Source organism: Cavia porcellus, unplaced genomic scaffold (assembly GCF_034190915.1).
Source record: "Cavia porcellus strain 051 isolate PalLab524CR breed Dunkin Hartley unplaced genomic scaffold, mCavPor4.1 scaffold_6, whole genome shotgun sequence".
Lineage (NCBI taxonomy): Eukaryota > Metazoa > Chordata > Mammalia > Rodentia > Caviidae > Cavia > Cavia porcellus.
The window spans coordinates 40,377,098-40,404,099 of record NW_026947489.1 but is presented as its reverse complement, the minus strand read 5'-3'; the positions used below and the strand labels follow the sequence as shown (position 1 = coordinate 40,404,099).

The 27,002-nt window shown below is 48.5% G+C and overlaps 1 protein-coding gene across 4 annotated transcripts in view; it reads right to left on the bottom strand.

Moving 5' to 3' along the window:
- Window positions 1–27,002, bottom strand: part of Kcnn3 (potassium calcium-activated channel subfamily N member 3) — a 154,661-nt gene that overhangs the window by 22,178 nt on the left and 105,481 nt on the right. For all 4 annotated transcript variants that reach the window (XR_010048055.1, XM_063250434.1, XM_003475583.5 and 1 more), the window contains one exon: window positions 4,284–4,425. Coding sequence is in view for 3 of the 4 variants with exons in the window: in XM_063250434.1 (XP_063106504.1) it covers window positions 4,284–4,425 (142 nt within the window). In the remaining variant the exon portion in view is untranslated. The remainder of the gene's footprint in view (window positions 1–4,283; window positions 4,426–27,002) is intronic.

Below are 27,002 nucleotides of genomic sequence, written 5' to 3'. Positions count from 1 at the left end.
TGGATACTCTCAATTTCTTTTTCTCTTAGATAATCTGACATCTGTTTGTAATTAGAAAGGGCACCAATAATGACCCTTAGCCGGGTCATTTCCTGTAACAGGAAACCTTGCAAAGACATCAGCAACCTTCATAGAGTGGTAGGCAGAGCTGAGATGCAGGCTGCTGGTCCTCAGAGTGTCTGTGACTGGGGGCAAGGGTGTGGGATGAAGGAGTGAGAAGAGGAGAGAAGAAAACGGAAGGCAAGAGAGGAGGGCACAGAGAGAGACAAGGAATGAGAGGGAAAACATGTTGTGTCACATCCTAAACAGCAAAGGTCAGAGGATGGAATAAGAAAAGAAGGATGGGTTGATGGGCAGAGAATGAGAAAGAAAGAACCAAGAGCCTAAGGTAGCAAATAGTCAGTTCTGGCTCTTTGGTAATAAAGGAAGGGCCAAGGGGGTTCACAGCCACACCCTGTCATGTGTTGTGTTCATTCCCAAGCAGAATAAAGGTCACCTCCTTCTGCATTCCTTTTGGAATGATGGGCTTTCTTACTTCAAGGAGTTTGTCTCTCTGACAGGGCCATGGCAGCTGCCTGGAAGTGTTTGTGTGATGTGGCTGAGATGCAGTTTGATTTCCTGAGACAAAATGACCAGGGCCTGGTAAACTGTAGCATGTGAGAACTCATGCTGACCTCACATGGACTCTGTGCCCTAGGTGGTAGACAGTGGGGTGGTGAGGAGAGGACAGGGTGGGACCCAGGGGTAAGCAGCTGTTGGCGTGATTCCCACTGGGTCAGATTGGGGAACACATCTGTGACTTGGCCTTTTACCCTTAGTTATGCTAAGTCTTCAATCACAGCTGACGCCAACTGGTTTCTTTGGGCCTGCTCTCCTTGACCCTATTCCTATGATGGGGTGGGGACAGGATGACCTCCAGTACAGTCACATTGCATGGTGTGTGGGGAGCAGAGGTGCCCAGTGAACAGACAGCAGGTATACAACAGAGCAGAATATGCCCAAGGTAACCACAGATTAAACCCAAACCTAGACCCCAACCCCTCCACACCACTCCTCCCACTTCTTGTTTCCAAGAAATATTTCCAGCTGGAAAGTCTTAGAAGCTGGAATAACAAGGATCCCAAGGGGGAAAGTATGAGATGTTCTTAACTAAAGAAGCATAAAATAAAACAAAACATAAATGAAAGTGACAAATGGAGGAGAGAAGCCTGGAGGATTTACAGTTGGATTCTGTTGCTGCAACAGATTCCACATTAACAACTAAAATAACATCAACTGGTCTGAAACCAAGGTGTTTCAGGAGCGGCGCATCTAAAAGCAACATTAAGCAGATGTCTCGCCGAGCCCTCTTGGTCTCCTCCCAAAATGATCCAATGTGTGCTACCTTTTACCTCGTCATCCCTTTCCTGTTGCAACTCAAAGAGCCCTCTCCCAGGAGGCCGCTGGGGAAAGCTCAGTGTCTCCACAGACATCCCAGGGTGTCTGTACAGGGCCCACAGGGCACAGCCTGCTTTAGGAAGTAGTTCTGTTGAAGTTGTCCCAGCAGACTTGGGGACCCTACCAGTCTCCCAGATGGTCTTCAGGACCCAGTAGCCAAAGCTTTGTGGTCATTTCCCATTTAGGACACCATGTAAGGACAGCTGCCCCTCTTCTACATTGTAATTCATGCTGAAAAGTCCTCATGGAAAGACAGTGAATTTTGGTGTATCTGTGTTTGTGGGTGAACCCTCTCAACACACCAGGTCTATGCCAGCAATGTCAAGTTGTCCAGACAATTATATATCCTGCCTAATGGTTGATAATTACACCGTTACTGAGATTGCCAAAAGAAAACAATGATTAAGACCATTTGCAGCCTGCACACACAAATCCTTCCTTTCCCTTCCTGAGCAAGCCTTGCCTTGGCCTTCGTGGTATCCATGGCAACCAAACAGGAAGCCCTACCTTTCATCAAGGCACTTGCAATAATAATCAGGATATACATTGTGCTGGGGGGAGGGCTCAGCAATGTGTCCCTCTCAAGAGGGATGACTCAGCTGCAAAGTCACATCAGATAGAAAAAAGCCACCAAGTTTCCAGAGCCAGGGGTTGACTTTGATGTGGGTTAGAGCCTGACAGTGAACAGAGGAAGCTGTGCTGGGCCTGTACATGGAGGGGTTCATATTCAGGAAAGCAAGTTCTGTGCAAAAGGAGAAGATGAAAGGCCTGTGCTGTGTCATAACATGGCAGGTGGGTGTCAGCTCCCTCACCTGTTTGTCCTTTCCATCCTGATCCTACCTCAGTCCACGAGGAGCAGACACTCCCTTCCCAGGAGTGCTGTGGCCCCCACAGCTACAGGGATGCTGGGAGACAAAACGCCTACTGGAGACCACTCCCAGAATAGGAGTGGGGTGAGATGGGGGTCTTTTGGCCTAGTGTGCTTTGTTGGCAATATGGGGCCAGGAACTGGGGCATGGGTCGCTTCTTAGCTGGGATACAGCTCGTGCTGAATGGCTAGAATTTTTAAAAGCTGCCTGCTGGTGTGGCCCAAAGCCCAGGCCCCGGGAGTGGCTCTCAGAAGGCAGGCTTTGGCCTTCAAGTGGCATTTCATCCCTTTCTGGCAGCAAGAATCCTTCCCTGTTTCCTGGTGACAGCTGGATCCGTGCCAGACTCCTAACTAACTGATAGGAGCTATTTGTTCTAAAGCGATAGGCTTACCCAGGGTTTACCCCCGCCCCGTACTAAGCTGTTTGTCACTAAGGGCTATTGTATCAGGGCTGCCCACTTGCCTTGGGTTTGCATCTGGAAGCAGGAGAGGGCTGTGTCTAGATTGACCTTCTCTCCTTTGGGGTGACCTGGCCTAGGGGAGGTATAAAATGGCAGAGCCACTGCCCTCACAGAAAGAGGGTATTTTCTATCCCCAGGAACACAGGTGAGAAAGGCTTTGGCAGGAGCTCTGAAGGGAGGGATGTCACACCACAGATGGCAAAGTGCTCAGGGAGGCCTGAAATGATGAACAGAGAGCAGCTCCACCACAACCAACCCCAAATACTGCTCTACTCTCACCCCAGGCCTCAATGTGTGCCGTCCTTTTGAGGCTTTGTTTCTTCTTCTGAAAAAAGCATCTCCCTTCTGTACCACCATGCTCTTCCCAAGATTCCATTGATGGGGCACAGAGTAGTGCTTGCCTGTCCTGCACCCAAGGTGCAGCAAAGCCAAGGGGTGCCTCCTAGTCCACAAAGGAGGAGCTCTGAGACAAACGGCACTGAGGACACGCCCAGCACTAACTAGCCATGTTTCCCATGTTCTTTGACATAAATCAGTTTGCGTGGGCCTCATAGAAGCCACTGAACAGGGTGGGGCAGGACCTCCATCCTGCTCCACTTGACACCAGAGACAGCTGCAGGCTGGTCCAGGGCCACCATGCAGGCCACAACAGAAACTCAGACACTGCTCTGCCTCTAGACCCACTTCCTTCCCACATGGTTTGCTCCTATGGCCCTGGCATGGGCAGTAGTCTGTACCTCCCAGAGCATGTGCTGGGGCGGGGCCAGCAGGCTGTGACAGGAGACACCCACTGTGGGAGGATGCAGTGTGTCTCCTGGGCACTGGGGTGGGGTTGACCTTGCCAGGACCAGCACTGGGAAGGATTCAGCATTCAGAATCCAGTACCTCCCTACGCAAGAGTGAAGCTGATACCTGGGAACAGCAAAAGCTGGCCCTGTCAGCACCCAGAAGCCACTAGACCTGGCCAGAACGTAGCTGTCTCCACTGCCTGGCCCTTCCAGTTCCCACTAGACTTACCAGTGTCTCTAGGGGACGGGACGGGCCCTGAGGCTCGCCAGAAGTGACTAAGGGTCAGAGTGGTTACCAGCTTCCCTCAGCCCATGTTGGGGCTGTCAGGAAACAGACTACCAACTACCAGGAACTAGTACCTTCCTCCTACCCTCACAAAGGAAACTGAAAAGGAATAAACCACTGCAGACTTTACCTCTGCCTTGGTTTTTTTATGTTTTGTGTCTTGGCAATGATACTAGGCCTTTGCACTGAGCTACATCTTTAGGGCTTTTTTAATTTTTTATTTTGAGCCTGCATCTCACTAAGTTACTAAATTATCCAGGCTGGGCTTACACTTGCAAACCTCCTGCCTGAGCTCCCAGAGCATTGGAATTACAGGTATGCACCGCCGCATCCAGCTCCCACCTGCCTTTTATGTCCAGGGAGCATACACACAGGGGTGGGAAAGGGAGCTCTGCTCTTTGCAATACACTGTGGTAGGGTCCCAGGCAGAGGTAGGTACTCACCATGATGCCAGTGAGAAGGCAGACACCTTTCCCACAGTACGTGTGGGGCACCATATCCCCGTAACCAATGGAAAGGAATGTGATGGAGATAAGCCACATGGCACCCAGAAAGTTACTGGTTACATCCTGTTGGTCGTGGTACCTGCCAAAGGGAAGATAAGAGTTAGCCAGGCCAGCTGCTGTTGCCCCAGGGAGAGGCTATGGACAAACCTAGAGGGGGAAGGAAATGCGGGAATTTGCTGAGGAGACTGCAGCAGTAACTGTAGCACACAGAGCTAGCTCCTTTCCTTTCCGTTTCCCTTCCTGCCTTCTTTTCTTTCTTTCCCTCCTTCCTTTATCTTTCTTTCTTTTTCTAGTACTAGGGATTGAACCCAAGGCTTTCATACTGAAATACTTTCCTAGCCTTTCATTTTGAGACACATAAGTCACTAAATTCTCCAGGCTGAGCTTGAATTTGCAGTCCTCCTGCTTCAGCCTCTCCAAGTGCTGGGATTGCAAGTGTGCACCACCACGCCTGGCGCACATACAGATTTCTTTAGCAGATTGAGGGTGACAAGGCTGTGCCAATCCAGGACCTGCCTGCAGCTCCCCACCGTGCCATGCAAGAGCCACAAGCTGGGTCCCAGAGGGACAAAGTGTTGTCGTGATTTGCCCCATATCATAGACATCATTTCAGTGTTGGTAAGGACAGCTTTGGATGAAATCATTCAGTCATGAAATTTAAATTCGCCCTTCAAAGCCAAAAGTGTAAATGTGTATGGAGATGATTAATCTGAAATCTCAAGCTCCTCAACAGGGAAACTCAAAAAAAAACCAGAACACATTTAAGGAAGTTAATGAACCCGAGCTGGCCCCTCCCCTGTGTCTGGAGGGCCGTGGAGTGGCTGAGAGCTGACTCAGCACTACCCAGAGGGAGCTCCGGAAGCTACAGAGGCCTGGTCTCCTCTTTCGAGCTGGGCGGGGGCTGTGGCTGCCCTAACCTGGGAGGGATCCGTGAGAATCATGTTAGCAGCGGTTCCTCTGCCTCAACCCCCTTTTGCGATCTCGGGGTTAACCCAGGAAGTGGGGTGCCAAGGATGCAGACATCTGCGGAAAGTGGGCAGATAAGGCACTTGGCACCAGAAGGAGACAGCAATGACCTGGACCCCAGCTATAAGGATAGATAGATCTGGTGCTGCCCAAAGTTAGAGGCCACCAATGTGAAGGTATGAACAGGAACAACCGTCAACGAAGAGGCCACGAGGACACCTCCTCCCAGGAGTAGAAGTAAGGCCCGCAATTGTGTGTACACTCGTGCATACGTATGTATGTGTACACTCGTGCATATGTATGTGTGTATTTGGTTTTGTTAAATTACCCAGATCAGCCTCCGACCCATTATCATCAAACTACCGTCTCCCCATGAGCTGGGGTTGATCGCCCATGGGTGCCACTTTGCTTGGTTACAGCCCTTTATGTTGCAATAAGCTCTTTTATTAGCGTGACAGTGATGGGGGGGTATTGGTACATGCAGATAACAAGTCATTTTTTACCTTTTTACCCCTTCCTTACTTCCCCTTCCTTCTGATCCCATTCCCATCTCTGAAAGTCTGCCTGTTTCCTACCATCCCCCCTTTATTCCTTTATTTATATTTTACATATAAAAGATATTGTGCAATATTTAACTTCTGAGCCTTGTATTTCATTTAGCATTGAGTTCCATCTTGTTCCTGAAAAGACATGATTTCTTTCTTATTTATGGCTGAATAATACTCCATTGTATATAAATACCATATTTTCTTTATCCATTTATCTGGTTCCCAGAGCTTAGCTATTATGAGTTTCACTGCTACCATCAAGCATATGCATCTATCACTGTAGCAGATTGCCTTTAATTCTTTTTGGAATATACTCAGGAGAGGTATAGCCAGTCTAATGAAATTGCTATTCTTAGTATTTTGAGGAATCTCCATACTGGTTTCCAGAGTGGTTTCCCAGACATTTCCACAGACAATAAGAAAATGTTCCTTTCCTCTCCCATCTTCACAAGCATTTGCAGTGAACTTTTTCTTATTAGTATACGTTTGCAGTACACAATCTCTACATTCCTTATGTGGAGTTGGTGCATGTACACAACACATCTCAATTCTTTTTTTTCCTTCCCTTTCCCTCCTCTCCCTCTCCCCTACTTCTGTCTCTTGATCCCTTTCTCATTTGAGAAAGCCCTACCTCCTTAGCTCCTATTATCTATCTTTTATTTTGCTCTTTATTTATGCTTTGGCTTTTCATATAAGAGAAACAATGCAATATTTGCAAACTTGTGTGTCTAGCCTATTTCACTTAACTTTATGGTTTCAAGCTGAGACCATAAATTTTCCTACAAATGACTCAAGTTTATCCTTCTTTGTGGCAGAGAAGCACTCCACTGTGTATACACCACATTGCCAACAATGTAAAAGGGTTCCTTTTCTCCTACACCATTTCCAGTATTTGTTGTTATTTGATTTCTTGATGATGGCCATTTTTCCAGAGTGAGATGGAATCTTGGTATTGTGTTAATTTTCAGTGGCCAGCAACACTGAGCATTTCTTTACGGCCCTTTACAAAAAGGTTTCCTGTGGCTGCCTGCTTTGTTTGCCCTCCACTAGAGGGCACTACTTTGGATGCAGACAGTGCTCCTGCTGGCACCTTAATCCTGCACTTCCAACCTGCAGAACTGCAAAAAAATAAACTTCTGTTCTTTATAAGCTCCTTAGCGGTCTTCTGAGACAGCATCCCCAGCAAGCCAAGACAGCACCACAGAGAAGCAAGACAGCACTGTCACGGAAGGCCAAGAGGAGAGGGCCCGGCAGAGAAAATGTCCTTGCGAGAGCCCAGGCCCAACACAGGGCAATCTGACTGCTGCCCGGGGTGCAGAGTTCAGCACAAGCCTCTCTGACAGTGGTGACTCTCCATGGGCTGCGTTTGCCCTGGAGGGGCACCACTCCTTGAGAAAAGCCCCAGCCCCTGGTTGACACTGGGAGGCCCCTGAGTGAGGCAGGCGAGTCAGGGCTGGATAGAGCAGAAGGCATTTCAGGACCCTCCTCTACAGAATGTGGGGGGGGGGGAGGACGCGAGCTCACACATGCAGGGTACTTGGAACGGGCCTGGCATTCAGGTCCTCAGTAAGCACTGGCTACTCTCATGAGTGTCCTTGTGCCCCCCTGGGGTAGACAGTCAGGCACAGCTACAGGGTGTGTACTTAGAGATGAGTCTGGTGGGAAAGGAGGTGGGAGTCATCCACACTGGGAAACAACAGGAATACCGTATGATGGATCCTATTTATCAGGCACTGGCTGTGTGGCTGACAGTTTGATTCTCATCGTCTCCTTTAAAGTATCCCATAGCAAGTCCAGAGATGTTGAATGACTTGCCCAAGGACACACAGGAAGTAGCCAAAGCAATGTCCAGGCTCCTTTCACTGCCTACTAGCATCGGAAAAGCAGGAGTGACTGACATGTATCTTGGGGAAAGATGGGCAAGTTTTAGTGAGAGGAATTGTCATGGTTCAATCTCAAATGTTCTCCAAAAGGCTGGAGTGTTCAGAGGCCCGGCCTCTGGGTGGTGATTGGGATTATGGGACTCTAACCTGGCGGGTAAGTTCCTCTCCTGTGGTAAGCTCTCAGCTGAACTGCAGTTAGGAGGTAGGCCTGGCTGGAGGTGGGTGCTGGGGTGTGACTGTGGGTGCTTTTGTCCGTGCCCCCTTCTTCCTGTCTGGCTTTTCCTCTCCTTCCTGTTTCCTGCCCACAATGGCTGAGCCCCTTCCTCTGCTATACTCTCTGCCATGCTTTCTGCCTTGGAGCTGGCCACCCATGGACTGAAACCTTTGACATTGTGACCCAAAATAAAACGTTTCTCCTTTAAGGTGACCATGTCAGGTACTTGGTTCTAGTGATGAAAAGCTAATACAGGGGACAATTGAGATCCAGTAATAGGCAATGAGATGGCTTTGGAGACTGATGAGTTCCAGTGCTGGAGGGCCTGGAATTCTAGGGTTAGAAGTTTGACTTTAGTCCTAGAGACCTTGGAAGTCAATCTAGGTTCCTCTGCCGAGGAATGAGAAGGTGGTTTCGCTCATGGGGAAGGACTGTCTGCAGACAGTAAGGAGACCTAGCAGAAACACAAAGGTGGGAAGGGGGCAGGCAGAAGCTGACACCACCCAAGCCTAGCCTTCATCATCCATGGCTCATCCAGCCCCTTGTGCATCCTTGACCAGCAACAAGAGGGGGTGGTATTCTTTTTGTCATTGTCTGCAGGGGTGCCTCGTACTTGGGGCGGTAGGGGGTAGAAGAACAGCCACCCCCTCCCCAAAGTGTGGATTTACCTGCTCTCTCCTCCCTGCTCTACCCAGCAGACATCATTTCCCCTCTGACTGTCCTGGGTGGAGTACCCAACCCTGACCCCTGGCACTGAGCTGACTGTATCCTGTACATCAGCCCCATCCCAGTTCTGGTGTGGCCTTGGACAGGCCACTGCCCACCCATCCTGCTCGCTCTGCCCTGGCAGTCCCTTGGGTGTGCAGTCCCTGCTCCTGAATGCCAGTGGCCTGCTGACAGGCCCTGGCTCTCAGGCTCTGCACGGGAGAACTAGCTTTGGGGTCTGTGACTCAGGAAGAATCAGTGTGACTGCAGACACAGGAGGGAAAAGAGCTGGGGGAAGCCCATGCTGCAAGCCAGCAGCACATGAACAAACACAGAGTCAAATGCAGGGTCACTGACTCATAGGACTTCTTCCTGAGAAATGAGTCTTGGTCTTAGGACCTGGCTTAGGAGATGAGCAGGTCCTAAGGGGTGTTTGCCTGGGCTCCAGTTCCAACTCTACCATAAGCAGTTCCATGGCCTTGGACAAGTGACTTCACTTCTCTGTGACTCAGTTTCCTTGTCTGCTAATGGGAAAATTATGTGAAAAAAGCAACAGAAGCATGGTGCTTGGCCCAGAGTAGGCACATATGCAGATCAGTGCTGGATACTGGTGGTGACAGGGTGCTGTCAGCAATCTGAGAAACATGGGTGGGGTGGGGCATGTATAGATAAGGGCAGCTCAGAAGCTCCTCAGGGTGGCAGGTTTTCATGAAGTCCTAAAGTTTAGGCTGCAGAACTTTGGTGGGAAAGAAGTAGCCAGTAATGGGAACTGAACCCAGAACCTTTATACTGAGCTACCAGCATAGCCCGCCCCCCCATTTTTTTGAAACATGATCTCACTAAGTCCATGTTGCCCAGGCTTAACTTGAAATTATAAACTTCCTGCCTCAGCCTCCTGAGCTGCTTGGATTATAGGTGTATACCACTACAGGTGGCAGAACTATTTATTATAAGGATAAAGAGGGTCTACAGTCAGGTCACTGGCAGTGGAAGGGCAGGAGACACTCAGTATCTGAGAATTATTCTTATAGTAGCTACACACAAGCCTGATTAAAGAGGTCAAAACTCAGACAGGGAGAACTGCTAGAAGGCTTGTAGGTGCCCAAGGACACAGAGTAGAGAGCACTGAATGCCAAACCAGGAAGTCTGGGTTTCATTTGTAGCCTGTCTTCATGTGTATTATAGGCCTGCTGTGCACATAGTCTTTTTCTTGGAAAACTTTGCATCTTAAACTAGTGTTCCCTGGATGTTTGGCTGCCCCATGGTCATGATCATCCTATTCTTCTGTGAGCACACTCTGAAGCAGAAGTCAGAGGCCAAAGTGGAAGTATATATATAAAGCAATGAATAATGTCTTGTTTTCTAAAGATGATGAATTTACCACTTTTTTTGGTAAATTTCCTTTATGTTTTTGAGGGTTTCTTTTTCATTCACCATATAAACCCCAACTGGTGGTGCTATGTAAAGAGAGGAGAAGCAGGTCTTGAGAATGTCATTCATTCACTGGTTGTCAAACTTCAGTGACCTCGCTTCTGGCGGGAGCCAGGAAGAGGCTAGGGTGAATTGGACATGCCCCCTGCTCGCCTGTGGTGTGAGGCATCACCATGGAGACAAGAGATGCAGCTCACCAACAGGAAATGATGAACAAGAAAGCCGAGCTGGTGATTCAGGACTGTGGGAGTAGAGAGGGAGAAAACGTTTCCAAACCTATTCACAATTTTAGGTGGTTTACACATGTCACAAATTCACGTACTAATCTCATGCTATTTTTTGCCATAGAGATTTTTTTTTGGGGGGGGAATAACTTTCATATCTTTAAGGGCTGAGGAAGAAAAGATGCAGATTTTCTTTAAAGTCAAGAGTAATTATTAGGGGCTGGGAGTTTAGCTTGGTGGCACAAGCTAAACTGCCTGGCAAGTGCAAGATTCGTGAGTTTGATCCTCAGTACCAAAAAAGAGAGAGAGAGAGAGAGCAATTATTATAGTCATTAATTTATCCTTCAGGAAGGTAGACCACAATTACTTTTCTTAAAAAAATCTCTTTCTAATATTATGAAAAATGAAAGATATAAAAAACTGGATGATTAGGCAAAGATGGAGACTTAACATGCATCTCTATTTTTGCTCCCTCAAATTCCTTACAACTAAAAGTCTGCCATCCCTACTTTTGCAAAGCAATCAAGCAACTAGGGATTCCCAGACATCTGAGGAAAGTCTCTAACATTAAAGACACAGACCAAATAGGTCAATTAAAACAAACAAAGAAAAAAAGTATTTTGGATCAAACACAGGCCATTCACAGAGAACTCTTAAGGCAAATTCTATAATTAATGTCTTAGGAGAGATAAAATAAGACACTGAACCCATCAGACAAGAATGGTGTGCTCCACAAAGGAAAGGCAGGAAAAGAGAATGAAAAGAAAACACAGTCTGAGAAAATCAATGAATCAGTCTGCCAATTCAGATATTAAAGTTCCAGACGAAAGAATTGGGAGGGCGGAGGAGAAAGAGAAAAAAGAAGAAAAAGAGGAGGAATCATTAAGGAAAGCTCTCAAGAACATTCCCAGAACCAACGAGCACAAGTTTCTAAATCAGGCCCCCAGGACAGTGGATAAAGATGGACTCAGCCCAAGGCTAGGAAATATGGAAGTTCCCAGAGCCAGAAACAAGGAGAGCCTCCATTAGGGAAGGTCGGAGAGGAAGGGGAAAGTCAAATTTAAATAGGAAATCTGAGGGACTTTGGACTTTGACATGGTAGATCTAGAAGCTAGAAGGCCACAAAACAAAGCCTTCAAAATTCAAAAGGGAAATGACTTGCAAACCAGAACTCCAGAGAGGCCAGAATTCCCAGCCAGCCAAGGCATTAGTTAAGTCCCAGGGTAGAATGAAGACACTGTCAGGTGTTCAAGACTCTGGAAGGCACGCTTCTTTTACACTTCTGAGGAAGTCACAGCAGGGTCCGGTCACTAAAGTCAAGGAGTAAGCGCAGGGGAAGGAAGACAGGGGATAGAGGAAAGTAACTCAGTTGGACACATCAGGCTCAGGGCCCTGGAGCAGGGGGCCCTGGGAGGACTTCTGTGCCCAGGAATGGGGCACTTCCAGTCCAGAGCAAGTGAGAGAGCTATGGGGGCCATTCCAAGATGACAAAATTCACAGGAAAAAAAACAACATTGTTGCCTGCACTTCTGGGATTTAGACAACCATGAGAGTTTGAGTTGAATTAGTGATAAATACATAGAAAACTAAGCAAATGAACGAACATGATAATTTACATCTCCAGGAAAAATGAAGAATTCTGTTGGAAAGGAAAATTTATCATATTTTACTCAAGTATGAATAGAGTCAAATGAGTGTTGACTGAGTGATATAAACACCGATTACTGATTTAACTCAAATTGGGGTGTAATTATAATACAAGGATGGGGAGCAGAAAGAGTTGAGGGGAAGGAAGGAACCTGGTTTTTACCTCCCACCATCGAAATAGTGAATAGACAATGATGAAAATTAAAGTACCCAAAAGCAGCCACACAAGTGTGGTCTTTAGGAACATAGAGATAAATGTAACATTCACTAGCAAAAGGGGCTAAAGCAGGTGCCTGTGAGGAAAACAGAATGGTTGGCCATGCAGAATACGTGGAGATCTCTTGGAAGATACCAAACATAAAGTGTCCTGGTTACTTTTCTCTTGCTGTTGAGACAAAATACCTGATGCCCAAAATGAAGGAAGGAAAGGTCTATTTGGCTTATAGTTTTTTGAGGTTTCAGTCCATACTCAGCTGGCTCCAAGGCAGGGTGGCCCAGCTGAGGGGCAACCATTCATGGCAGCCTCAAGTGACATGATCAAAAAGGGAAAAAGGAGGAAAAGCATACCTCCTTCCCTCCCTTGTATTGATGCCAGCTCCTCTCCACTAGGCAGGTGTAGTACTCACACAGCCAAACCCAGTGCTAGACAACAAACCAATCACAAACACTAGACTCAGCTGCCTCCGTGACTGCATGAGGCTTGAGGGGCCATCCAAACATAAACCATAACATAAAGCCAAACCAAAGAGAAAGAAAATCCTAAAATTCCACGAAACACTTAATTTACAAAGCATAAAAAGAAAATAAGCATTAACAAACTCACCATCCAACTCCAACATCTGCACCTACCTATGTGTGCTTGCCATTTGGAATCCCTCACTGCCCCACACATAATCATCAGCGGGACTTCATATTTGCTGTCTCCTTTTATTTTCCTTACTTCTCTCCTTTCCTCTCTTCTCCTCTCCTTTTCTGTCCTCTTCTCTCCTTTCTCTCCTCCCCCGTCTCCCTTACCTTCTCATTTTTCTTTTCTTTTCCCTTCTTTCCCTTCCCTTCCCTCTTTCTTTTTCAGTACCAGGGATTGAAACCAGAGCCTTTGCACTGAGCTATATCTTGTTATTTTAATTTAATTTTATTTTTTAACTAGACACAGACTCTCACTAAATTTTGCAGCTGCCCAAGCTTGACTCAAACTTACAGTCTTCCTGCCTCAGCCTCTCAGACAGCTGGGATTACTGGCACGAGCCACTATTCTTAGCTCCTTGTATGATTTTTAAAGAAATGTTTTCCTACCTGAGCTTATGAGGCTCTCCTAAATGTTTTTAAATGTAATCCTTCTCACTCATCTTTAATTCATCTGGAATTGATTGTGTGTATGGTGTAAGGTAGGGTTCAACTTCATTTTTTAATCTGGATAGCAAATAGTCTCTGCTTCATGTATTGTGCAAACCACCCTTCCTCCCGACTTTCTCTGTCTTAAAGATCAAATGTGAAAGTGGTATCACTCCTGGTCCTTTATTATGCTCCATTGGCTAGGTCACCTATTCTTGAAGATATACACTGATCCTAGTTGAAACCTTTTCTGGGTCACTTCCTGGACCTGATATATAATAGGTGCTTAGTGAACACTTGTGGGATGGGTATGGCCTGCTCACTGCTTTTCCTGGCCTCCTGGGAAAGTGGCGCTCACCTCCATAACTCAAGGAAGCATGCTGAATGCCTTCAGCTGTTCTGCTCAGCTGATAAACTTTAGTCAACATGGTTGCCAAATTCCTTGGCTTACAGTTGGTTCTCACTATTAAGAAGAACTCAGCTTGAACATTAGCTTTGACCTCTTATAGCAGTAGAGGACAGAACATAAATCTAAGAAAGATGGCTGCCTCTTCCTCCTCTTCTAAAGGAGTCTGCAAACATTTGTAAACTAGCTCTTTATGATAGTTTTCATGTGACTCTCAGTGACAGGATGGCTCCAGCCATTTGTCTGGGATGGTTGATTGCTGAAAATTTGCAGACACAGAGCCAGGCCCCCCCCCTCTTTTCTTTTCTGCTACTCCTGCTGCCCTCCTCTCCCTCTTCTTCCTGCTCTTCCTTCTCACTCTTTTTCCTCCTCTTCTCCTTCCCCTCATCCTCCTTTTTCTTTTCTTATTGTGGCATTAGGGATTGAACCCAGAGCCTCTACATTGTGCTACAACCCCAGCCCTTTGTTATTTTTTGAGGTTCCACTAAATTGCACAAGTTGGACTTGAACTTACAATCCTCCTGCCTCAGCCTCCCGGAGTGCTGGATTATAGGCATGCATCGCTGCTCCCAGCTCTTACTGCTCCTTTCTAACTGGTAGGTCCAGATCTAACTCAAACTCCATCCCAAACCACCCAGCCGAAGTAGCTGCGGCGACCCTGGGTGTCTGCGCCATCTAGTGGCTGTCCTCATATTGTCATGCAGGAGACCTTCAGGCAGCTTGGTGTGGAGGTCACACACAGGCTCCAGGGCCAAGTCACCCCTTTGAATCATCTTTCCCCCTTAGTGTCTGCATGACCATGTGCTCAGTTTTTCCAACCATAAAGGGATAATTGTTGTGCCAACTCATAATTACTGTGAGGATTTAAATAAGCTGATATATCCAGAACTCTTAGAACCAGTGCCTCACACACAGGTGGACTAAAGAGATGTTGACCTTGTGCAGTTACCATCTCATTGTGTAGCCTTAGCAGAGGAGGAAGGATGTAGAACCTGGAGCCCAGAGACCACTTTCAACCCTGACAGCTTTGTGACCTTGAGTATATTGTGTCACTATCTTGTCTGCAGGGAAGCAGATGTGATCATGTCCGCCCTGCCTGTCTCACACAGCCCTGGAGAGGAGCAAACGCAGAAAGGTTTGTCAGCCTCCAGGGCACAAACTAGAGGAGGTGTGTGGCTGCCTTTCAAAGAGCCTCCCACCTGGGGCCCTGTCCTAGTGTCAAGGACAGCCACAAGGGATAGGGAGGGGAAGAGCTGGCAGATTCTCCCTGTCATCTTCCTTGTCCCACTGTTCTCCTGGATGGGCCACTGTCCCTTCCCTGTTCCATTGAATCCTGCTGGCTCTACTTACTGTCCAGAATCTGGCTAATTTTTGTGCCTGCCTGCTTCCCCCATCCACTCTTGTCCCCGAACACAGGCTGCTGCTCAAGCCCCTACTTCTGCCTATGTAATCTATGCCTCCACCTTACTCTACCCCCAGCTCAGTACCACCACAGCAGCCAGCATGGGCCTTCCACAGAGCAAGAGAAACAGGCCTGTATCCCCTAGAACAAAAGCCAAAGTCTCTTGGGACCTCAAGACCTAAAGACAAGAGCCTAAAGACCACCCCATCCAAACGCTCTCACATTATCTGGAATCTTCACAACTCCTCCAGCCTGGCTTGCTCCACCTCGAGTTGTCCTATCCACTCCTCCTACAAATCGTGGAGGACTTGGGTCATGCATCAGCTCACAGGGAGGCACCTCTATCACCCTATCCACCGTTGACCCCTGCACCCCAACTTCCTGTTCTGTGCTTGTCTCCTCCAGACAGATCACTGCCCGACACGTAATGAATATCTGGCTTATTTTGTGGTTATTAGAATACAAGCTGCATGAAGGAAAGGACTTTTCCCAGTTTGCTTATTATTGTGCGCCTACTGCTCAATAGAGATTTGTCCAGCAGTGAAGGAAAGGGTTGCCTGAGAGAGTCACCTTTGCATTGGTATCAGAGGCCCTAGGACAAGAGCCATCCACCTCCCTTTATCCCAGAGCACTGAGAGCTCGGGAGACCAAGCTCACTCGTACAGCAAGGAAATGAACAGACCAGGGCTTAGCTCAAGTTCTTTTCAGACACCTGAAACAGCAGCTGCGGTGAGCAGGGCACAGATGGGGCATGGAGGCTGCATCTGTGCCCAGGCAGGGCCTGCTGTGGTTGGACAAACCCGCCAAACCCGCCAGTTGGACAGTGGCATTTGCCAGCCTGCTTCAGAGCGAGCACTGAAAGGCAGGCACTGTCTGGGAGTCCTGGGCTTGGTTCCCACTCCCTGCCTCTGCCTCTGTCCAGGTGCCCAACACAATCAACTCCTAATTATCAAAGGCCCTGCAGGTTAAAGCATGTGACTCTAGCTCTGTGGCGAACACAGGGTGAAATCACCATTCTTCAGGGCATTACGAGCCTTAGCCTAGAGGCATTTGAAGAATGCTGGTGAGGTGTGCAAAAGAGCATCATTGAAATTCAAAGTTAGCTGAGGAATAAATGGCCCAGGGTGATTTCAAGGCTACTACCACTGATTCCAGCTAAGGCTGAATTCATATCAAGGCGAAAAATGCTTTTTTAAATAAACGATTTCCCTTATAAAAACTTAAAATGTGACCCACGAGCTGTTGGGGACTCAGGGATGACCACACACCACAATGAGGTTGCATGTACACAATCCCTCCCTGTCCTCTCCCTTTATACATGCTGTCTGATTTTTCATAAGTTGGCTTTGAATTTAGGAAGATAAGGACTGTCCCCTTCTACCAGGCAACAGAAGCTAATAGCTCTGGGCCTTTCACAGGCAAATCTAGATTGAGTCCTTTATTTCTAGCCACAGGAGCTAGCAGCATGGGGCAAGGCCTTAGGGTGGTTTCCAAAGGTGCCCAAGCCAGAATCGGCAGAGCACACCCCTGCAGAACCCAGTCTCGATGGGCAACAAACAGACACAGTTTGTCCTCTCTGTGCGCTTGGCGCTGGCCTGATGTGGCTCTTCTGGCAGAGGTGGCGGCATCTCCAGCTCCTTTAGTGTTTTCTGTGTAGACATCTGACTGACTACAGGAGAGTTCAGATATCTGGCTGGTGTCCCATATCTGGATGCCGCCTCTCTGTAGGCCATGATGGGAGACGTCTGAACACTAACACCTGCTGATTTCAGGCTACATCTCACGTTCCTCATTTTGCTCCATCGTTTGAGGGAAGCCAGCTGCCATTCCTCCACTGTCGGTTCTCTTCCAGGGGGAGCACTGTCCATCTCTTTGGATGGTTATTAAATTAAAAACCAGATGGCTCCTCTGGCAAGCCCTTCTGAGTCAGTTTCTCAATTTGCAATGTTTTCTTTCTTCTTATTAAAAAATATTTCCATGTTTCCTGATTTGGAAATGTTTAATAAAATGCATGAAAATGGAGAAAAACAATATGTTTGGAAGAAGCACTTTCCCATGGGAAGCGTGTCTTCCACCGCGTTAGGAGGTAGTGTGGTAGATAGGTCGTGGCGGGGCTCAGACCCAGCCCTGCCACCTGTGAGCCATATGGCCGCTGCAGCCCATGTCTTGAGCTGTCCCTATATGGACCAAAGGGTGCACAGCTTTCACAGGACGGTGCGGATGATGGCCTGAGATAGCAGGCCTAATCAATGAGTTCACCAGTCAGCAAAGAGCAACCTGGTGTCTCCTCTGTGAAACTCACAGTCCAGTGAAGGTGGTAGACACCAAGTGATACTAATGGTGCTTTCAAGGCGAGGAGCAGGGTGGACACACAGAGCAGTGACTCCTGGAGACCCAGCCTTCCCAGCGAGCCCCCAGGTTGAGTGGATTGATGCTGAGGAGCAGGCACGGAAGGGTGGACAGGGTGGGGAAGGACAGGCAGGTGGGGAGGGCTCTCTCCAAGTCGCCTGCCCTGGACTTCAATACACAGAGCCCTGCTCTCCCCCAGGTGCCCTACCCCTCGATCCCCCTTCCACCTCCTCTATTTTTCTTGAAGTTGCCTCTCTCTGTCCTCTCTCCACTCTCACTCCTCCTTTCCCCCTTCTGAAGCACGGTCCCCACTCAGGCCTCTCCCATTGCTCGTTCAGTCTCCTTCCCATCCTCTCCTGTGAGACTTGAAATGGGAGCTCCTGTAGGATGTGAGTCTTCGTTTGCTTCAGGATGGTTTTGCTCAAACCTCCTGGACCACCAAATGTAGGTAGTCGCATGGCCTCTGAGCCATGGAAGGGCGATTGCAAGAGGAGGAAGTACATGGATCTGCCATTATGGGGTGTCTCTGGAGGGACAGCAGGTAAATTAAGCTCAAGTGACCCCAAATTCTGCTTGCCACCTGCCCCCTTCCTGCTGCCCATGTCCCCTCCTCACTGCTCTGGTCGTCTCCCTAGCCAAAGCAGCCTCTGTCCTCCCACCAACTCTGTCTCCTCCAACTATTGTCCTTGTCTTAGGGTCATCCTGTATTCCCCTCAGCTACACTGCAGCCAGGTAACACCCTGCACAAAGCCCCGCTGCTCCAAATCCAACAGTGGCTCTCACCACCTGCAACATGGGGAGGGGTGTCAACCAGCCCAGCCCGCTCTGTGGAGAGACACATTGGGGTACACAAACGCCCTCGCTGGGGCAGCCAACAGTTGAGAACTGACATTTGTTACTCTTTTGTGTTACGGTTGTTCCAAGGCTATCTCTCTTGAGCTCTGATTTGATTTCACAGGGAAAGGAAGCCTGGGACTCCAGCCAGCCCAGTAGAAATGATTTATAATCCAGGGCACACAAATAGCCAAAACCACGTATTTGAAGAGCATCTCCCTTGCATCTCCAGAATAAAAGATACAAGCACATAAGGTTGGGAACTGCAGGCTTTGCCAGAGCAGCCTTAGACGGAATCCCTGACTACCTCTCGGTCTGAAGGGCAGGTGTGGCCTCTTGCTGCCAACCCTGTAGGCAGCTGTTTGGCTTCTCTCTCTCCCTGGTGTCCCTCCTCTGAGCTCTGTTCCTCTGCCCCTCTCCGGGAATTCCCTTGGCCTAGAAGTCACCTCCCACCTCCCAGTATCAAGGGCCCCCAAGAGCCCCTGCCCCTCTTGGTCTCTTCTCACCAAGGCACCTAACCCTGTGCCTGCTGCCAGCCCATCCCACCACAGTGCTGGCTAGGGCCTCGGGGAGGCAACATTTACACCTAGTCTCATCCCACTCACGTGGAGGACCTCTGCTTTCTGTTTAAAACCACCCGGGTCTCTCCCTTTCTCCCAGCACTCTTGGTTTCCATTCAGCTGCACCACCCAGGGCCTGGGTCTGCTGCCAGAACTGGCAACTTCTGCCCTCTGGCTGAGCCTTTCTGACACCCGCCATCAGTCACAGAGCATGACCCGGGAGCTACAGGGCTCTGAGCGGCTTAACTTTCTAGGCAGAGACAAGAATAAGGGCAGCTGGGATTCTTACAAAGCATTTCCTCGGAGGCCTTAGCATGATCTATTTTTCATCTCATCTTATTTTTAGGATCTCTCTGTGAGGTGAATAAGGACTGGGGATTAATTAGCCTTACTACAGCCCGAGATGACCACCATCCTCTTCATTTATCAAGCACCGCATGGGCCATGGGGGCCCGCTTTGCATGCATTATCTGATTTAATTCTCACAGAAATAAGATTCATACTTGTCATTTCCCATCTTCCTGAGATGGAAAGGCAGGTTCGGCCATCCTTGGCACTTGCACAAAATCAAAACTCTTCTGAGTGGCAGAGCTGAGGGGGAACTTGGTTTGCCTCAGTACACAGCTTGTGTGTCCTCTGGGAAGCAGAGTGGGATGAAGAGATTTCTGGGGGTTTCCCCTTCTCAATTCTGAGCCCAGATCTGTAATAATGAGCCTCACTTCACAGGGGAGTCAGCCAGCCCCGGCTGCCCTGTTTAGTAGCGGTGTTGTGCACTGTGCAGCTCCAGGGAACGCCATTCACAGGCTTCAGTGTGAAAGGCACCCCAAGGAGGGAAGTGCTGCGTAGGCAATGTCCTGGCTGGGGCCCCAAAGGAAAGAAGGGTGTCTTTCTCCTCAGCTGTTTTCCAGAGAGAAAACAGCTCACCAGGGAAGTAAATGTTCTAGAGGACACAAAATAGCTGTCTCACCTGGACAGGCTGAGTGGGAAGGAGATGGGGATTACCCTGTGACAAACACAAAGAACAAAGAGACAGGATGGGGAGATGGCCTGGGAAGGAGTGTTCTTGTTTCTGTCTCTCAGATCAGTGGGGCTTCCAGGGCAGAATGTGGCCAGGTAGCTTCCCCAATCCTGAGAAGAGTGCAGAGGAGAGCCGGGGGTGGGGGGAGCACTGGCGGCAGAATTCCAGCTCAGCAGACTTGGCAAAGCAGCTCCCACAGAGAGACCAGGCCAGAGCTGAGGATCGCAAGGGCAAGGCCACCTGGAGAGAGGGTTTGCTCAAGCACCAGGGGTTTGAGGTCAGGGTTGGGGACCTGGTAAGGGCTTCCCTAGCTCAAGCAGCCTGCACAAGAAGCACGGTGTCCCTTTTACATGGGTCTGACGTCCAGAAAGGTATGTTTCCCTGTCTTCCAGGAGTGGGCAAGTGAAGGGGACCAGGTCTGGAGGGAGCTGGTTCCTAAGAGCTGGTCTAGGCCCACCTGTACCACAGCCAAGTTATTAGAGCTTGGTTGATATCATTAAGAGGAAAGTTCTAGAATATGTTAGAAATAATGCTAACATTGAAGCTCAGTGCCCTGTGGAGAAAGGCACAGAGACAGCCAGTAACCCATCCCACTTTCCCTTGAGAGGGGCACTCGTTTAAATCCTGGAAACCAGCACACCTACAGTGAGAGTGGCGCTGCGGGAAGGCTCCCGGGCTGTGCTGCTCATCTCCTCAGCCCCAGGAGCGGAAGGAAGGGAAAGGCTGGGGATAGGCTGCCCTGGAGTCGAAATTCTTTTTATCTGCCTCTTAAACTGAGAGATTCTTGCTGGAGGAAAAGAAGGAACAAGAGAAAGAGGAGATGCTGATATGCAAGCCAGAAGAGGTAAGTATACAATTCTTTTGCACAGTCTCGCAGCTCTGAGTTAAGCCTCCATGTTCTCACTGAGACTGAGAGGCCTGGGTTCCTGAGCACCAGAGGGGCCCTCAGAGAACTGACTGTTTCCTACCTGCTGCCCGCGCAGGGTGGGAAGCTGGGTAGATAGCACCTGTGGCCTGAAGAGACCATGTTTGAAAAGACAGATTCATGGGAGGTTTGCCCTGTATCAGTCTAGTCATATGACTTGTGTCCCAGGAGTGTGGCAGTGGCTACAGTAGTGTGGCTCCTCAGGGGCCTCAGTCTAGGTGCTCTCACTGTCTGAGAAGTACCACAGACAAATGGACCCAGCCTGGAGGCCCAGGATCTGCCTGGGAGGCAGCTGTATCTCCCCAGCCCTATGCAGGTTCAGGTCAGGAAATGAAGGCCACAAGGGGACAACAGGGCCCAAATACAGGGTGCTTCTCGGCTGTGCCGCCTCCTTCTGCCCTGAGGGTACCTGTCTCTGAGCCATCCAGGTCCAGTACAGGAGGGAGACTCTCCAACTCACCGAGGGATGCTGGACAGGCTGCTTCCCTTCTCTGGTCCTTGGCTTCCTCATCTACAAACAGTGAGAATTTGGCTAAATAAACTCTGGAGCCCTTGCTAGTTGAGTTCTGTGTTCTTTGGGTCACTTTCTTCCCCTTTCCTTGACTCAGGGGACCTTGTGGCTAGGCTGACTGCACAGGCAGAGCCAGGCATCTTCCCAGACAGGAGGCCTGGGCATCACGTGGAATAAGTAAAGGCCAGTGCTCAGCCCAGGGGAGACCCTGGTACCCAGGATAGCCCATGCCCTGGCAGCTATGAGTGTCTCCCAGTGTCACAGCATCTCTGATGGTTCCAGCTCAGGGCTTTTGACAACTGGATACCTAAATCCCTGAGACAGGGCAGGAGAGGGTGAGTCAGTGCCAGGACCATTGTGAAAGAGCCAGAGAGGCCACACTCGGTCATCATGGAAGTCAATCTGCCCATCAGTCTGTCCCTCTCTCCTTCTGCTTCCCCATGGCTCGTAGATTCTTTGACCCCAATGTCCTGGCTCTGGTTTAGAAGAAGCAGCCACAGAAGGCACTTGTGACATGTTGCCAGGCAACAAAATGCTGCCTGAAAAAAAAAATAACAACCCACCTCTGACTCTTCCCAGGGCTGGAAAGTGGCAGAGGGAGAAGCCAGGCAAGAACAAAGGAGGAGCGTGGGGGAGGGGCCTTCGGAGTTGAGCAACCATAGGACACACAGCAACAGTGACAGTTGTGCAGGGTGCCAGCCAGAGAGCCAGCAGATGGGAAGGAAGAGCCAACTTGCTGAGATGAGACAGACAGGGGAGGTGGGGAATCATCTGGGCGGCAGGTCTGGAAGGTTTGTTTTCTGTCAGATCTGTCATGATTAGAGATGAGGCTGCAGTAAAGCAGATGATGATGTCGTGGTGACAACTGGGACAGCTCCTTAGGTAAACGTTCATCTGCCATTGGCTTCTGTTTTTACCTGGCGGGTGATTTTTATTGCACACCCCTCAGGCAACGGCACAATTCTCCAGACTTTCTAGAAAGCATGATCATCCTCTAAAACAGAGACCTTCACTGCCATTTCAACCTGCTTGTGCTAACACTGGTCACTGGCTTGAGTGTCCGCGGCTCTGGGATCTGTGAGCGTTGAGCAGATCAAGGAAGGAGAAAAGGCACGGAGAGCAGAACAAGAGACCCAGGGTGTGCTGGCTGGATGGTCACACCTGGCTGCCCACTGTGCTTCAGGTTTAAGGACGTGGAGCAGGAACCCTGGGCCTCCTTAGCCTGCCAAACTTACTCCCAGAACCTCCGAAATGGGGAAATCCCTCCACCCCAATCTTTTCACAGAGGGCCCTTTATTTTTCCAAAAATAACCCCAGCCTCCCAGCCAGGCTGCACTACAGTAGACTTTCTGGATGGACTTGCCACCCTGCCTTGACATACAGCCTTACACACCCTGGGGGTGCATACCCATAACTCTTAGCCTTGGTTTTTCCTTCTATGAAATGGAAATTGTGGGATTATCACCAGTACTTAGCACATGTCGGCTCTTTGTCGTGCTCTGCTTGAATTCAACCTTAACTAGACTTCTAGGCCCCTCACTGTCTCAGCCATCCTGCTTGGCTTGGTCTGCTTTGGCCACTGACAGGCTAGCAGTCTCTGGAGGGTATTGTCTAGTGTCTGAAATGATGAAAAGCCTTAAGACACATTTCTTCCCTAAATAAAATCCATCATTTAAATTATAAACAAGACCAAAACAAATTAAGAATGTTGGTAACGAAGTGGAAACAATTTCATGTGTTAACTTTGACAAAATAATTATAAAACCACTATATTCACACTTGCTTAACTCTGTAAGTTTGACAACACAGATTTTACTGTATTAAATATAGTACATATTTGCTCAGAAAGTCTCACCAGTCACAAAACCCCTTTTTTTCTCCCCCAAAACTGACACAGTGACATTCAAGGACAATGGCTGTTTCTACCTGTTCCTACTAATAGAAATGTCCCATTTAAAAAAAAAAAAAACACTGTTTTTCTATCACAGCAATCATTTTTTTTTCTGAGAGACCAGACAGTGTTCTCAAAAGAACTATAAAATGACCATGTAGCCCAAACTGAAAGAAAAACTAAATTTACTCCGCACATTATGGTTTTCTCCATTTTCCCCAACACAGTCTCTATCTGTAACAAAACCCTTCAATTTAACAAATACAGGGATACCTGATACCTCTGTGCCCGCTGTTAATCAGTTCCAGGAGGTGCAGTAAGTGCTGAAACGAGCAGGGTGAAACAAAATTGTTCGGGCTGAAAGGCTATCAAAGCATGAGCAGATTCTAGCACTGCGGATTCTAGCTTGAGCCTCAAACTCCAAACAAACTACAAGTACAAAATGATATATTTGTATCACAATTTGTTGAGAATCACAGGGCATGGTGGCGCACGTCCTAGCGCTTAGGAGTCTGAGGGCCAGTCTGGGCCCCAAAATGAGTACAAGGTCAGCTTGAACTACATAGTGAGACTCTTGTCTCAAAAAGCCAAAAACAAACCAACCAAACAAAAATTCGTCATGTCCAATTTGGTGAGTTTCAAAGCAATTGAGTACCAAGGTAGGACTGCTGCCCTGGAGGTCCGCAAGAGGTTCCCTGCACAGCAGGGGTGAGGACAGATCCCTGAGCCCCACTGAGTTACCCACCAGGTCTTCATTCACAAATGATGGCTCCCTGCAAGCCAACAGGAAAAACGGAAGAGTGTGGGCCTGTGTTTTCTGTGACTTCCACCGGTTGAACCTCGGGCCCACCTAGATCTCCAGGCTACCAACCAGGAAAAACAGGACCAGCAAAGGTGATGAGGCGATGACTTGGGGAGGGTCACACAGCAGGCCCACAGCTGGCCAAGGCCATGGGTCCAGGTTTTCTGACTCAGGGGCCACATCTTGCCCATTCTGAAAGCATAAAACTGCATGTGCAGAAATGTGAGGTGTTATCCCAGTCATTACAAATGTTACTAAAATGGAACCAAACTAGCTGTAGTGTGAGTTGACAGGGTTTGAATGGTGGAGACTGTAGACCCTAAATAAAGGAACACAGACTTGTCTAGAAGGAGCACCTGGAGCAGTTGTGAATATAACCAGAAGAGTAACGCAATTGAAGGCCAGAAGGGCTACCTCTATAGCCCAGGGTAGGATGGCAGGGATCTGTGTTGAGGAGGGATCATTTTGGGAGACAACATAGAATTAAGACTACAGAGCTTGATACTTGAATGGGGCTGGGGCGTGAATACGGTGAATGATTTTGAGCCTAAGCAATGATCGTGACCCAAGAACCCTTCTTTTCTTTATTAGTGAGAGACCACAGGATTGAGCGTTGGTTATCATTTATTAAGACTGCATCTCCAGGCGCTGGGGATTTAGCTCAGTGGCATAAGCACCTGCCTTGCAAGCAGGCGGTCATGAGTTCAATCCCCGGTACCGATAAAAATGAAAAAGACAAAAAAAAAAAAAAAAAAAAAAAAAAAAAGACTGCATCTCCAGCCATGTGAATGACCAAGGAGTATGAATGGAACTCATGTGTATTACTTTCAGGAAATATTTTTTTTTTTTTTTGAGGTGGAAGATGGTTTGAGACTGGGCTTTACTATGTAGTCTAGACTGGCCTTGATCTTACTGTGTAGTCCAGGCTGGCCTTGAACTCTCAGTGATCCTCCTGCCTCAGCCTTCCAGGTATTAGAATTACAGGCATGAACTACCACACCTGGCTCCTTAATGACAAAGAACATTTACCCTGTCCAGCTGGTTGGAGGGTAAATAGATGACTGGAGCTCAGCAGGCTTTTTGAACTATGAAACCACATATGAAAGAAACCACGTATTAAGGATACTAGGATAATAAGGAGAAATGAGCCTGTGGCCTTGATGTCACTGGGTGTCATACCTGCTTTTCCAGTCTTTTTTGCAGGAGAAAGAAATTTCTTTTTTTTTGTACCAGGGATTGAATTCACAACCTTGTGCTTGCCTGGCAAGCACGTATGCTACTGAGCTAAATCCCTGGCAATAAATGTTTTGATGACAATTTTTTTTCTTTTTCTTTTTTGGAAATTGAACTCACAATCTTGCACTTGTCAGAGAGGCCCTGTACCACTAAGCTCTATCCTTGGCTCCCTACTCTGACTATTGTTATTTTGAGTTTCCTGTTACTTGCAGCAAAAAACTAATAGTAACTGATAAAGTTTCTGAGAAAAAGAAGACAAAAATAAAGAAGCAGAGGGAGAATTTAGGGGCCACATTGTAGGCTTTGTGAAGAGACATCAGTGCATGGAAACACACATGTAAAATTCTTGGCCTGTTACAAGGATGTATTCAAGAACTCCACACTGCCCTCATCCTCTTCTGAATCACTTTTGTCTTTTGCTTGGCCTGCTACAACGGCCTCCTTTGTCCTCCTAATACTTTTTTTGCCTCCAGTTATTCACAAGGGTGACCCCATGATAGTCCTCAAATGAGCCAGATGCTGGTCCTCTCCTGTTTAAAGCTCTTGGAAGTACACACAGCTTGACACTCAGGCCTCTGCTCTCAGTCCCGGCCCTCCTGTGGCTCACACTCATGGGCTCAGCCATCCCACTCTCTTCCCAGGGAGTCCAGGTGCCCAGTTCTTTGCAGCACAGCTTTTCGCACACTCTGTCCCTTCCTCTTGGAAAATTCATCTTGAGGTCTGTGAATGGCTTATTTTTCCTCTTCTAGAGACCGGAAGACATTGCTTTTACCAGCAGGAAAAGCAAGGCAGAGAAAAAAGGGGTCCCAAGGCAACCTCTCAGCCCTTGCTAAAGAGGAATCCTGCTCTTCCCGCCTGGCTGACCAGGCATGGGTCTGACTCCCAGCTGGAGCTCCTACCCAGCAGTGGCCATGTGGGGCAGAGTGCAGGTGGCTTCCTGTAGGACTCAGGTTAAACAGGGCTTTCACAGCAGGTTAAGGAAGAATCAACAAGAGAATGTGAGGCTGTAGAACAGGGTGGTCAAGAGAGCTGGCTGCACCTACACAGAGCTGTACCTGGCCCTCACTCACTCATTCCCAGAATGCCTGGGAGCCCTGGCCTTTCCTTTGGGCCACTCTCAAGCTACAGAGGGAAGCATGAGTGAGCCCCACACCCCCAGCCCACGTTGCTGGAATGTCTTTGGTGAGGGTACAGAGAACAGGGTTAGGAGTCAAGACAGAAACTACAAGGAGTCCAATCTTAGCCAATATTAAGGAGATATGGCCAGTTGGTGATGCATGGCTGTTATCTCAGTGCTATGGGAGGCTAAGGCCAGATTATAAGTTTGAGCCCAGCCTGGGCAACTTAGGGAGACCCTGTGCCAAAGTAAAAGATAACAGTGGGCCGGGGATATAGCTTACTGAGAAAGTCCTGGGCTCAATTCTGAGTAACACATACACACACACACACACACACACACACACACACACACACAGAGTTTTATGTCACAGTCACAGTTGACTGCAAAGGAAGCAGCCATTTAAAGTAATGAGATCCCTGTCACAGAGGGTGTTTAATAGAGGCTGCAGGACTCAGATCAGGTTAGGCATCTGTGCAAAGGAAACGTAGATGCAGGACTGGTGCCTGGTTTCTTAGCCCTGCACCCCTACCTCTGGGGGGTCCTCTGGAGTAATGATGACCCGTCATGCTCCCCTTGGCACCGCTGAAACACGCTTAACACTTTCTCAAGGAGTTTCACTAACTAGGAGAAAAAGTACAGATATGAGGTAGAT